Source organism: Drosophila bipectinata, chromosome 2R, assembly GCF_030179905.1.
Source record: "Drosophila bipectinata strain 14024-0381.07 chromosome 2R, DbipHiC1v2, whole genome shotgun sequence".
Taxonomy (NCBI): domain Eukaryota; kingdom Metazoa; phylum Arthropoda; class Insecta; order Diptera; family Drosophilidae; genus Drosophila; species Drosophila bipectinata.
In genome coordinates this window covers 14,672,468-14,683,755 of record NC_091737.1, presented here as the reverse complement: position 1 = coordinate 14,683,755, position 11,288 = coordinate 14,672,468, and the positions used below count along the sequence as shown (strand labels likewise).

Here is an 11,288-nt window from a genome sequence, read left to right as displayed (position 1 = left end):
TGCTGTTAGCCGGGGTTTTTTTTTTATTTGAGAGATAATTTTTAGATATTTTTTGAGATAATGCTTAATACAGTGAAGGGGCAATCCCATTTTTCAAACCCATTTTTAAGCTACTTAAATAGTGTAGAGCCCGCTCAAAGTAAGAAAATTAATTCTGTTAACGCACTGTTATGTTATTCCAGACTAGTAACGAAAGATTTCATATTTGGCGCGAAAATAATTAATTTCAAATTCATATTTAAACATTTACCCTTAATTTGTTGTTAAGTTTCCACCCATTCACCATATAATTAAAGAGAAACTTCCACCATTAAATTGAAATTTAACTTTTCACATTTATTATACACTCATTAGACACATATTATCGGAGTGAGAAAATTGAAACATGCATTCAATTGATTATCCTTCACCACATGGCCACTTCTTAAAATTATGGCTGACTTTCGCTTCTCCTTATATAAACTGTTGTACAATCTGTGCAATTCAAGAGTGGTCTATCACTGTCCTAAATATTTTTTCGGCTCGAATTTATTCTTAAATGTTTTGAGCTAGAATAATACGCAGGTGACGAGACAAAAATGCAATTACATCTATATGTATATATATATATTATATATGTATATAATTTGTCTATTCTTTGTATAGGATTGGTATAGTACACATATGTAAGGATGCTGGGGATTCCTTCAAAGTTCCAACCGATTCTCGTTCCTTGATATAGGCCAGAACACTTTTCCAATTAATTCCAATGTGCTGCTGCAATTGTTGGTGATTATAATACTTAATGAAGTATTAATTAACTTAATACTTAAATTAATGGACATCTAGATTATGGGTATAGTGTGCAGCCCTAAGCTGTGTTGACATTCATAGTTAAAAATCTCAAAACTCCAATCGTATCCATCCGACCTCAATATTTGATACAGTAGGTCGTCGCATAATATACATATTTTATTAACAAAAATGTTTTGCATTTGCTCTCGATTTTTGTTTTAGGTTTTTTTGCTTGCTATATTTTTTTGTGGACCTTGTGTAAATCACATGTTCAACTAATGTAAAACTACTCTGACACGAACCTAAATATAGCCCTTCTGTGTAAATCTAGAGTTTTCTTTGTTATCTTTGATTAATTTCGAAAATGGTCCCGACTAACATGAGAAACCTAGGACGTGCCGGTTGTGGATGCACGATGGGCTTCTTTATCCAAAAAACAAAAAAAAATCGTCTAATTAATGTTAACAACTGTGAAGAAATTCCTAGTTCTATTTAAGCAAAATTGCACAAAGTGGTTAAATATTTGGTTTTTTTTCTGCTCTTCTCCGAATACTGAACATTTAACAATAATATGAATATTTATATAAGTTTAAAATGCAATTCAATTACCATTAAAAATTTATAACTACACATATATAATTAACAATAAATTCCATTCGGCGCACAAGGGCCAAACCGTTGCAAAATCAGTACAATTGGTATCTTAGAACTTTTTCATCTACTAAAGGTAAAATATTATTTTGTTTTTTTTTCGAAAAATTATTGCTTTTTGAATTTGGTTTCCATTGTATTTTGAGTTCTTTCAATCAAAACATATAACTTTTTTGATCCAGTCGAAATGGGGGTAAATGGTGTCCCGAAAAAGAATCCCAACTCATGCTTAAAGGTAAAATAAAACGAAAACGATAAGAAACGAATTATAAATAATAGTTTTATATTTAGACAAACTATATACAGCGATAAATAGGGCAAATGACTAGCGTAAACTAAAACTAAAATTATACACAATATATACAGTTCTTGGGAATGAAATACCCCCGGTAAGTGTCGAGTCTGTTTTATAACTTAGGTCTAGGATCTGGCGTACTCTATAGGAAATATATATGTTGTGGGTGGCGGATTCTGGTTTGTATTTCTTGTTTTTTGTTCCGATTTTAGAGCACATGCAGATTCTCGCAACTCTTCGACTTGGAATCCCGCGTCCAGACGCGTCCCAGCAGACCCTTCACCTTCAGACTAGTGGAGGTTCGTGAGCCACGATATTTGCGGGGGCTGTGAAAAAATGCGAAATAAAAAATTACAGGCTGTTTTTGATAAGCTGTCAGAGGCCGTGACTCACCTGCTTTGCGCACTGCCTGGGGGCGTGCCCACCGCCTCCCCCAAAGGACCCAGCGGGGTGTTGGCATTCAAGCAGCCGGCATTCAGTGGCGAACAAGCCCGGCGCTTTGACTTTCTAATCGAACGCTTCCGGAACAGATCCCTGGAGGAAGGAAACACAACACAACCAGGTGAGTAATAAGTCATAAAGATAAACTACCAGAAGTGCTGGCTTTTGCTGGACTTTAAAGATTCCTATTTAAAGAAAACCAACAAAACTCACCTGGACTTTTCAGGATTCTCCAGCTTGAGCCGTATCTGAGATAGCAGACCCACCAGAAGCTCGTCCACGTTGTGATTGATGCCCACCGAGGTTTCGATGAATTTACAATCGTAGGCGGTGGCCATGGCCTTGCCCTCTGGAAAAGGTGACGAGAAGAAATGAGTGAGTGGTTAAGTGAAAATGTGTGGAAATTATGGGCAACGGCATCACCGTCGTCGTCGTTCCCGTCGTCGTTCCCGTCGTCGAGCTCACTTGGCCACCCATCACCCAGTTAATCAAATCAAATGGCTTCGCTTAGTTAACTCTGAGTTGGCCATAAAACCTCAACTTGGACTCGGATTTGTATCTAAACACGTTGGGGGCAGTGATGGGGCTTCCCGTCCGACCGTCAGTCACGTCTGGTGCACAGTTGTGTACACAACTCGTAAAATCTGAAGCATCAAAGTTCGCTGGATGCCAAGGTACATACATATGTATGTACATGGCCTGCTGAAAATTTTATGACAAGCTCACATTTTTATTAACAATGTGACGAAAGTTGACCAATGCCCTAAAACCTATATACTTATATTTGGGTCGTTTTATTACAGTTTAATAGTAGGTCGGACCTTTTGCTAAGCTTTAAAAGCCTAAGCTCTTATCCCTCTGACTTTTGGCTGGATTTAGGTTGGGGTTTTGTAATTAAAAGTAAACAAAAGTGCCCAGCATCAGTATTGAATAATTAGAAAACACTAAAATATTCAAAAAAGTTAAAGAGGCAAAAGTGGAAACCGAGTGGAAGAGCATTAAAAATTAAAAGCCTGTCAAAATGTTTGTAAAGTTAGTGGAGTGCCAAGCAAATATTATATACCATATCAAATGTATATTAGACAGATCGATTTTTTTTCTTTCAATGCACACACATATTATATCCAATCGCTGTGACATTGTATAGATTTATGAAAATATCTTTTATCCAGACATTTCTGGGCTAAGCGCGCATTTTATTATTGCCGGAGGCATAAAAAATTCTATAAATACTTTATGAAATTAAGGCGCCGCATTAGGTGGACAGGAACTGAAAGCCAGCCCAGCTCCACCCAAAATTGTAGCTTATAAGTGGAGGGGATGACTGTTGGGTATTGGTGGGTGGAACGGTCTGGAGGTGGCATGTGGCATCGCCTTGTTTGCAACAATAGGCTTATGGGCCTTAAACCGTTGCTGAAACGGAACACATGCCACACGGGACGAAATGTAATCAATTTTGCGCTGAAACAATTTCCCTGCCATTACATTGGCGGAAAAGCTTTGGAACCATTCCATCTCTACCTCCACCTGACCCATGCCAACCCACTCTCAGTCCCCAACCACTTTCATAATAGCAAACGTAATTTAACGGAAAATATTGAATTACTTAGATGAAAGCAACCGCTTTACCTTCGTCTTAAAGGGAATCCGATATAAAAGTCAAGTGAAAGTACTTGAGCAGACGACAAAAAGACCCCCGAAATTGGCGACCTTCAATTGTGGAAAATGTGGCATCCCCAGCGGACGTCCCCAGCACCCCAGCACAGCCACTCCACTTTCCCTTACAAATCTCTGTCCCTCGTTTTGTGGGGTATCTCTCTTTATGTTTGTGTTTGTGTTTGAGTAGGCCAACCGCCGGATGACTTCCGCTTGGGCAAACTTTTCAGCTGTGTCCTTTCCACAAACAGACACACACCCACCCAGTGGCACACACCCAGCCACAACTATATCGATATCTATTTTAAACGAAACCCATCCGAGCGCACTCTTCAGTGTTAATGAAATGAGGAGCAGCGATTGTGTGCAACGGTGTCATTTACCTTCAGAGGTGACCAGGCGACTCCTGGCCAGGTCCGCTTTGTTGGATACCAGGATGACCGCCTTCTGGGCGATGTTCTGATTGGTCCAGAGCACCTGCAGTACCTGCTCCGCCACGCTGAAGCTGCTCCTGTCCGCCGCCGAATAGATGACGCAGTATCCGTGCGGATCGTAGTTGGTCAGGCACTCATCGGGCTGTGAATGGAGGTGACACCGAGGTGACATTGAGTGAGGTTGAGAGCTGTATCTGCGTTTGTGTCAGTGATGGTGTTTGGGGTGTCTTTGTGTGGGTTAGTTGATGGCTGTGCATGCTAATGGCATTATGAAATGTGGCAGAGTGCAGTACATGGCACCGATGAGCATTTACTTGCACAGTTGATGGTCAAAATAATAGGAGAGTGGTTGCCAAAGGACACCATGAAAAATCAATTACCAGAACCTTTTAGGAAATCTTTTATAATACTAGCCAATAAATGGACTTTGGAAAATGAAACTTTCACTAATTAAACTCTAAAATCACTATTATTTTGACCTTAACTGCTTCATTATGTTGGGGTCTGAATGGTTTTGGGTTTGTTGAGTGACACTTACCGTCATTTCGGTGTATCCATGGTCGATGAATATCAGCTCGGACTCCTCGCCACTGAGTAATACTGAAACGGCCTTCTCGCCGGACTCATCATCTGTACACAGTCAGAAAATATATCAAGTCAGTACATTGTATAACATCGAAATGCAATAATAGTTTGAATAGATCGATCAAGTTGCCAACTTAAATGTCAAGCAATGGAAATGATTTACAACAAGAATTTCGGCAGTGCAGTGCAATAACAAGGAGAATGTGCACAGTCTTGGAGTGGTTTGGATTATTTACAAGTGTCAGAGAGGGAGAGGAATTTACATGCCACAATTTGAATATCCCATTAGCCAAGTTAAATGAGTGTACAAAGCCCGGAGGCACCCCGGAAGTGTTGCCCCCAAATGTATGCTAATTCATGGAGAATATACAATAGTTTGCCGCAACGAATATGCAATGTAATGTGCAACATGAATGGAGGCGGGGTTAAGTTGCCGGTGCTTTTGTGTGACTTGTTATTGTTTGTGTTAGTTGGTGAGTGAGTGCTTTCTCAATTATTATTCATTTAATTTTTTCCCTTTTTTAATTAAAAACATACTCCATGGAAGCTCTCTATGTGGCATTTATTTATGAGACAACATTATTTGTCCATCGTCCTCAATGGCAATCAATAAATGCAACCCCACCTACTGTGGGTGGCGTGGCTGCCCCCTTTGACCAAATCATTAATTAAATTTCATTCGCAATGTTTGTGATGTGCATAATCATTTCAATATCGTGGCAAGGCAATCCTCAAGGCTGGCCAACTGCCCATAAATCACAAGCGAAACAAAGGCCGCAATCGTTTGACAATCGATTGGAAAGGTCTACTCTATATGGCATATACTCTATATAGCTATAGATATGGTGTGTTGTGGGCGGGTGAGTAGGTTGTGTGTCTGGTGTGCTCCAATTTCCGGGGCGTGGATAGTGGGCAGGTGTGTTGGGTTTTTTTTTGATTATTTGGTTCGTTTTTTGTTTTGGTAACTCTGAGGGAGGAGTTGGTCTAATAAAAGTAAGTTAATAGAACTCAATTGGGGATTCGTAAGGCAAATGCATTAGTTGGTAATGTGTTTATCTAGCTTTTGGTTAAGTTTGTTTTGTTTTGGAGAGTTGAAAAGCGTTTCAATTGTATGTATTAAGATAGTTGGATTAAATATTAAATAGTAGCATAATTAAAAGATTATTATTATTATTATTGTTCAGTGGCTTTGTTATTTTACCGTCGGCGGCTTTTTCAATTAGTATGCGTATATCACAGTTGCCTAGATCTGATTCGGTTTCAGAATACAATTTTATATACAAAGATGTTGTTGTCATATCGGTTGTTGGTTTTTTGTTGTAGTTGTTGTTTTTTAGATCGAGTTTTGTAGGGTTAGATTGATACATTTTGAGTTGAATATGATTGGTTGATATTCGGAATGGAGAGAAACAGAACAAATTATCATTTCTTTATAAAAGATAGTATGAGGCAATAGCGGGTATACTGTATGAGATTGTGTATATCGAGTTTGGAAAAGCATTTACACGAGGACTTTAATGGCTGGCTACTTTGGTTAAAATTTTGATCTAAGGAGCATGGAATTGGACAGAGTACAATGGGGTTTTCCACATCAAGCTCTTTTAGTGCTTTGCTCTTATTTTAATTGGGTCTTCCACTCGTATATATGATTGTTTACTCGAATCTTTTCATTCACTTCCCGGCCTGGGAATGATACAATTTTTCCTTGGCCAATTCCACTCCTTTATACGATTCGCAAAAATCCCAAAATGAGGCGAATTTATTTTCATTGCAGAAACAGCAGCAGCATCAGTAGCGAGCGTTTGTTATGCTTTTATGCCAATATCTGTGTTGACCCATTGGGGGGTGGCAATAGCTCGACGGAACACTCATAAAACGCCCAAAGGCAGAAACAAAAAAAATAATAAATAAAAATCAAACCAAACAGAGACTAAAACACTGAAAACTCTGAACTCAACAAAATAAAAAAAATAGAAAAACTTTCCGGATTCGGAATTATGAAAAGCCATTTGATATACGAGCACGGAAAACGGAGTGTAAACACAGGACACTGAAACGGAATCAAACTAATATCAAACAGACAACTGAAAAGTTACCAAATAAGGCAACAACACAATGCAACACAACACTGACTGGCTGAAACAACAACAACGAGCAGGGTGGGTCGTCGGTGACAACAAATGAGTTATGAAATAAAATCAAAAAATAAATCAAAGCACTCGCTCTCAAACAAACAGACAAATAGACTCGGGTTATATCCAAGGATATACTATGCAGTGCACTTTGGGTTGGGTGGATTGAGGTGGCATTAGATGGGTTGGGGAGGACTGGCAGGCATCTTCAAGAAGGCTTAACATCCACTTACCAATGCTCGTGTCATAAGCATGCAGGTACTCCGATGTCATAAACTGCGACACCAGGGAACTCTTTCCCACCGCCGGGCCGCCCAGCATCAGGACCCTGAAATATTGTCATAAGAAAGCGTACAAAAGTCAATTAGAAACTCTGTGTTTACTTGCAGCAAAGTATTTTGCAAAGTCATCCCAACAATAAACAATATTTTATTGGATTTTCATTAGACTGTTTTCCATATTTTTGGGTCGTAAAGATAAACCAAAACACACAACTTTATGGTTGGCAAAAAAATTACATAAATAAAGAAACAAACTGATAAAATAAAATCTGATATCGCAAAAAGAAAATATTACTGTCGTGTGGCTTATTTAATTGTCTAAAACGCCAGATATCGTAAATATTTGGAAAATATTTCAAAAATTTCTAGTAATTATGGAAGGAATGCCATTAAAACGTGGATACTTTTTTGTCAACAAGTTTATGGATCGGGGAAATATTCCATAAAGTATTTCCAGATGGGAAATGCAATTGAAAAACATTCCCAAATTTTTCCTCTGTACCCATTGCTCACCTGTATGGTCCATTGCCCGGATTCGAGGTGCTGCTTTCCCGGCTGGATGCCAGCGAAGTACGTGCGGAGGTGGATGTGGGGGCGGATAGCTGTTGCTGGGCGGTCAGGTGCTCGGTGCTGGAATTCGAACTGGCCACGCTGTTGTTGGAACGACTGCGACGGCTCTTTAGTGAGTCGCCGCGATTGACCACGCCCTTGCCGGTGATCGAAAAGTGCCTCAGCCTGTAGTACTCCTCCTCCACTCCGGTGTTCGGCATGGATGCCACTCTGTTTGGGTTTGGGTTACATCCTCATTACTACCAACTCCTTAATGAGTTTTTCGCTGGGTGGACAACATACCTGGATCTCTGTTGGGGCAGGCACAACTGATTCGGTCTTCCAGAAGCTCTGCTTCCGGGCATCTTCACCGACTGGGAGCGGCTGTGATGGGGTGAGCCGTAACTGAAATGAAAGAAAATATCAAAACGACATCGTTAGTAGTGAGGAGAAATTTGAATCCTTTGTGCTTCTCCCAACTATTGTTTGAGCAAATGCAACACAACTGCAGATGACAGCGGTTTAATGGAGATCTAGACGTCTCTGGAAGCACCAGCCAAACAATTTTTGCCTTCTGTTGCACCTGCCAGTACCCGGCCCGGCAACAGTGAATGCCAAAAGAGTATGTGGGCGGCCAAGGACAAGTGTCCTTGGCATGGTGAAAGCCACACGAAAGCCAAAATGAAAATATTGATAATTAAAATGCCCAATTAGTGAAGCAGTCGGGTGTAAAATTCCATAGAACTGACGGAAATTAATTCATTGGCACTGCATTTCGTTGGATATATTTTAAAATATTTTTCCAAAATGACAATCAAGTTCAGAATCGGCGGCCACGTGCAAGTCAAAATTGTTTGTTTTCGTACAAATATTTTTCTTTCGTTGCGACGGGATGGCACGGAAAACTAAATAACGAAATGCAGACAAACAAATACCTATACATATATACCATATATGTTCGTAAATGGCAACTGGCAACAGGTCGTATGAGTAATTTGAAAAGTTATGACCCATCATCGTTGCGAGCTTGTTGCAATGCAAACACTGCTGGCAGGTGAAGGTCATAAACGTGGTACGACCATTCCCTTTTGATCTTTTTTTTTGTTAGCCCGGTTGGCCAGTGGCCATTTAAATTGTGATTGCATTGGTCCGAGAGGGAGAATTTTTACGAGAGCCTCGAAAATCGATTGGCATTCAATCGGAAATTAAATCTAAGGCCCGGCCATAAAGTGTAATCCATCAAAGAGCATAAGGGGACTGGACCTGGGACTTACCGCATCTCAAAGTCCCGCAGCTCCTCGATGGTGAGCGTGTTGGTTACATCCAGCAGCTGGCGCATGTTCTCGTCCCGCTTGTGCTGCTGCTGATGGTGCGGATGCTGATACTGGTTGTGGCCGTGGTGCGGAAGGTGATGCAGATGGGACGGCGGATGTGAAAGTTGCTGAGAGTTCCGTTTTCTGGCCACCAGTTCCTTGCCCTGCTCCACGCTGATGAAGTCGCCCTCGTTCTTGATCAGCAGCGTCTCCACCGTGTTGTCCAGACTCAGAGATGGCTATTTAAAAAATTATAGAAAAAAAATAGAGAAAGTAAGAACCAGGATTGATGATGGTCAAGTGGAAAAAAGTCGAAGAAAGTACTCATGGCCCGATGATTTCATTCATTGCCTCGTTCTTGATGGGCTTATGAAATTGTGGCACAAATAGTGCTTGCAGCACTTGAGCCCCAAGGATTCGTTCTTGTTTCCCCAAGGGCTTTCACTTCAGCTTGCAAAGTTTTTGCTTTATCTGCACACCTTGAACAGGTGTTCGGGCTGTTGGCAGAAGCCTTAAGCCCTCGCATTGCGTGTCTGCAGTTGCAAATTCGAATACACTTTTTCATCGCAATTCGTGTTCAGGTATTTTATCACAAAAGTTTCATTTCTGTTTTCTTTGTTGCCCTCGGTATGGTAGATCTAATGAGGTCTAGTAATGGCCTCTAATGGAGGCCTGCTACTGGCTAATTTGTCTACTATTAGAGCTATCATATACATTTGCCAACTTCAGCTTTAAATTTGTCGGTCTGCGGGCAAAAAAAAGAACACAAATAAAAACCAGCCAGCTAGGTTGAATTATCAAGAACTTATGCTGGGAAAAAATACCTGCCATAAATTACCAAAACACTCGGGAAAAGTCTACCTGTACACCGCCCACCCTGGCGCAGACATTTATTTATTCAGCAACTGGCGAAATTAATTTGTGTATTTTATTGGCAGGCTTGACAATGAAACGGAAAACGGTCCAAAAGGAAAAACTTTGCCTGCATTTCGCACAAAAAGCCAATTAATAATGGTGGGTCTAGTGTGTGTGTGTGGCTGGGGGATTTTAATGATATCACTGTGCTCACTTTCAAGCCATTCCATCCATTCTTCTGCTCAGTCGAATCGACAGCCCACACACGCGGTCGCATTAAATACTTCAAGTGGCCAACAGAGGGAAACTTTTGGCGAAACCCGACCCAGGGGACAAATTCGGCGGGAGCGGCGCCAAATGCTGAAGGGAATCTGTGACACTTTCACTGATGACGAAAGTCGCGAGAAAAGTTACCCCCGCAAACAGCCATGGCGCTGGGTCCACGCCAGTGACGCGTTACACGCGGCGTATGAGTAATATTGCTTTGGACATGCTGCTGTGACGCTGCTCTTTTTCGTGTTGGCTGCCATTTCCCATTTTCCCCATTACACAAACGCCGAAAATAGTTTTCCTTGCATCGCTGAGTGCGTCGAAACTTGTTTTTTTTTTCTTCTCAGTTTTTTATATATTTTTTGTCGATTATTTTTAGCAGCAGATTGCAGTGGAAGAAACAAGTTGCCACACACCCGGGATCCCATAAAAAAAACGCCATTTGGATAAACAGCACAACTCTTAGGGTAGCACTTAGCCATGAACGTTGTCTGGTAATTGGGAATAAGAATGTAAAAAATACATATATTCTTCCAATGCTCGCTTTAATCTTTCACTCGAATGCTGGGTTTAAGCCAAACTTTAAGCCGTTTGTTGTCATCCAACTGGGTATCCCTTAGTCCAAGCTAGCATTTTTTTGTACTCTTTTTTTTGGGGAACACTCGTCGTCCAGCTGGGAAAACTACGCAGCACTTTTGTGTATTCGGACGCACTGGATTGGCCATTAAAAAGCAAACCGACTAGAGGTGTTAGGAAAATGTTAAGCACCCTCATCCCGATCCCTATCCAGATTCCGAATAATTTGTTAGCCATCGCCCCATCCAATCCAAATCGAGTGAAAGTGATCAAAAATCTATCCAGAATGAAAGAATTCGAGAAATTCGATTGTCAAAGGCCTGGCCTACGTGCCGAAGGACACGGATGTGGCAGAACCAGACCATACCAGCCTCGCCAGTCGATTTTAATCCAAACAGGTGAAAAGCAGAAACAATTGTTTGCTGCAGAGATGCCTCCAATTGGAATGCAATTAAATGCTGTTTTGTTTATGTGGA

At 40.8% G+C, this 11,288-nt stretch overlaps 1 protein-coding gene across 2 annotated transcripts in view; it reads right to left on the bottom strand.

The window, feature by feature from the left end:
* Positions 1–1,544: 1,544 nt before the first annotated feature.
* Positions 1,545–11,288, bottom strand: part of Rgk1 (Rad, Gem/Kir family member 1) — a 39,413-nt gene continuing 29,669 nt past the window's right edge. Inside the window, exons 8-16 of one of the 2 annotated variants that reach the window (XM_017232264.3) lie at positions 9,073–9,350; positions 8,102–8,203; positions 7,763–8,029; positions 7,202–7,296; positions 4,790–4,881; positions 4,201–4,393; positions 2,375–2,510; positions 2,114–2,254; positions 1,545–2,046 (exon numbers count right to left, since the gene is read on the bottom strand). In XM_017232264.3, coding sequence (XP_017087753.2) covers positions 1,929–2,046; positions 2,114–2,254; positions 2,375–2,510; positions 4,201–4,393; positions 4,790–4,881; positions 7,202–7,296; positions 7,763–8,029; positions 8,102–8,203; positions 9,073–9,350 — 1,422 coding nt within the window. In that variant the 3' untranslated portion in view covers positions 1,545–1,928. The remainder of the gene's footprint in view (positions 2,047–2,113; positions 2,255–2,374; positions 2,511–4,200; positions 4,394–4,789; positions 4,882–7,201; positions 7,297–7,762; positions 8,030–8,101; positions 8,204–9,072; positions 9,351–11,288) is intronic. The other variant, XM_017232265.3, reaches the window with a different exon arrangement.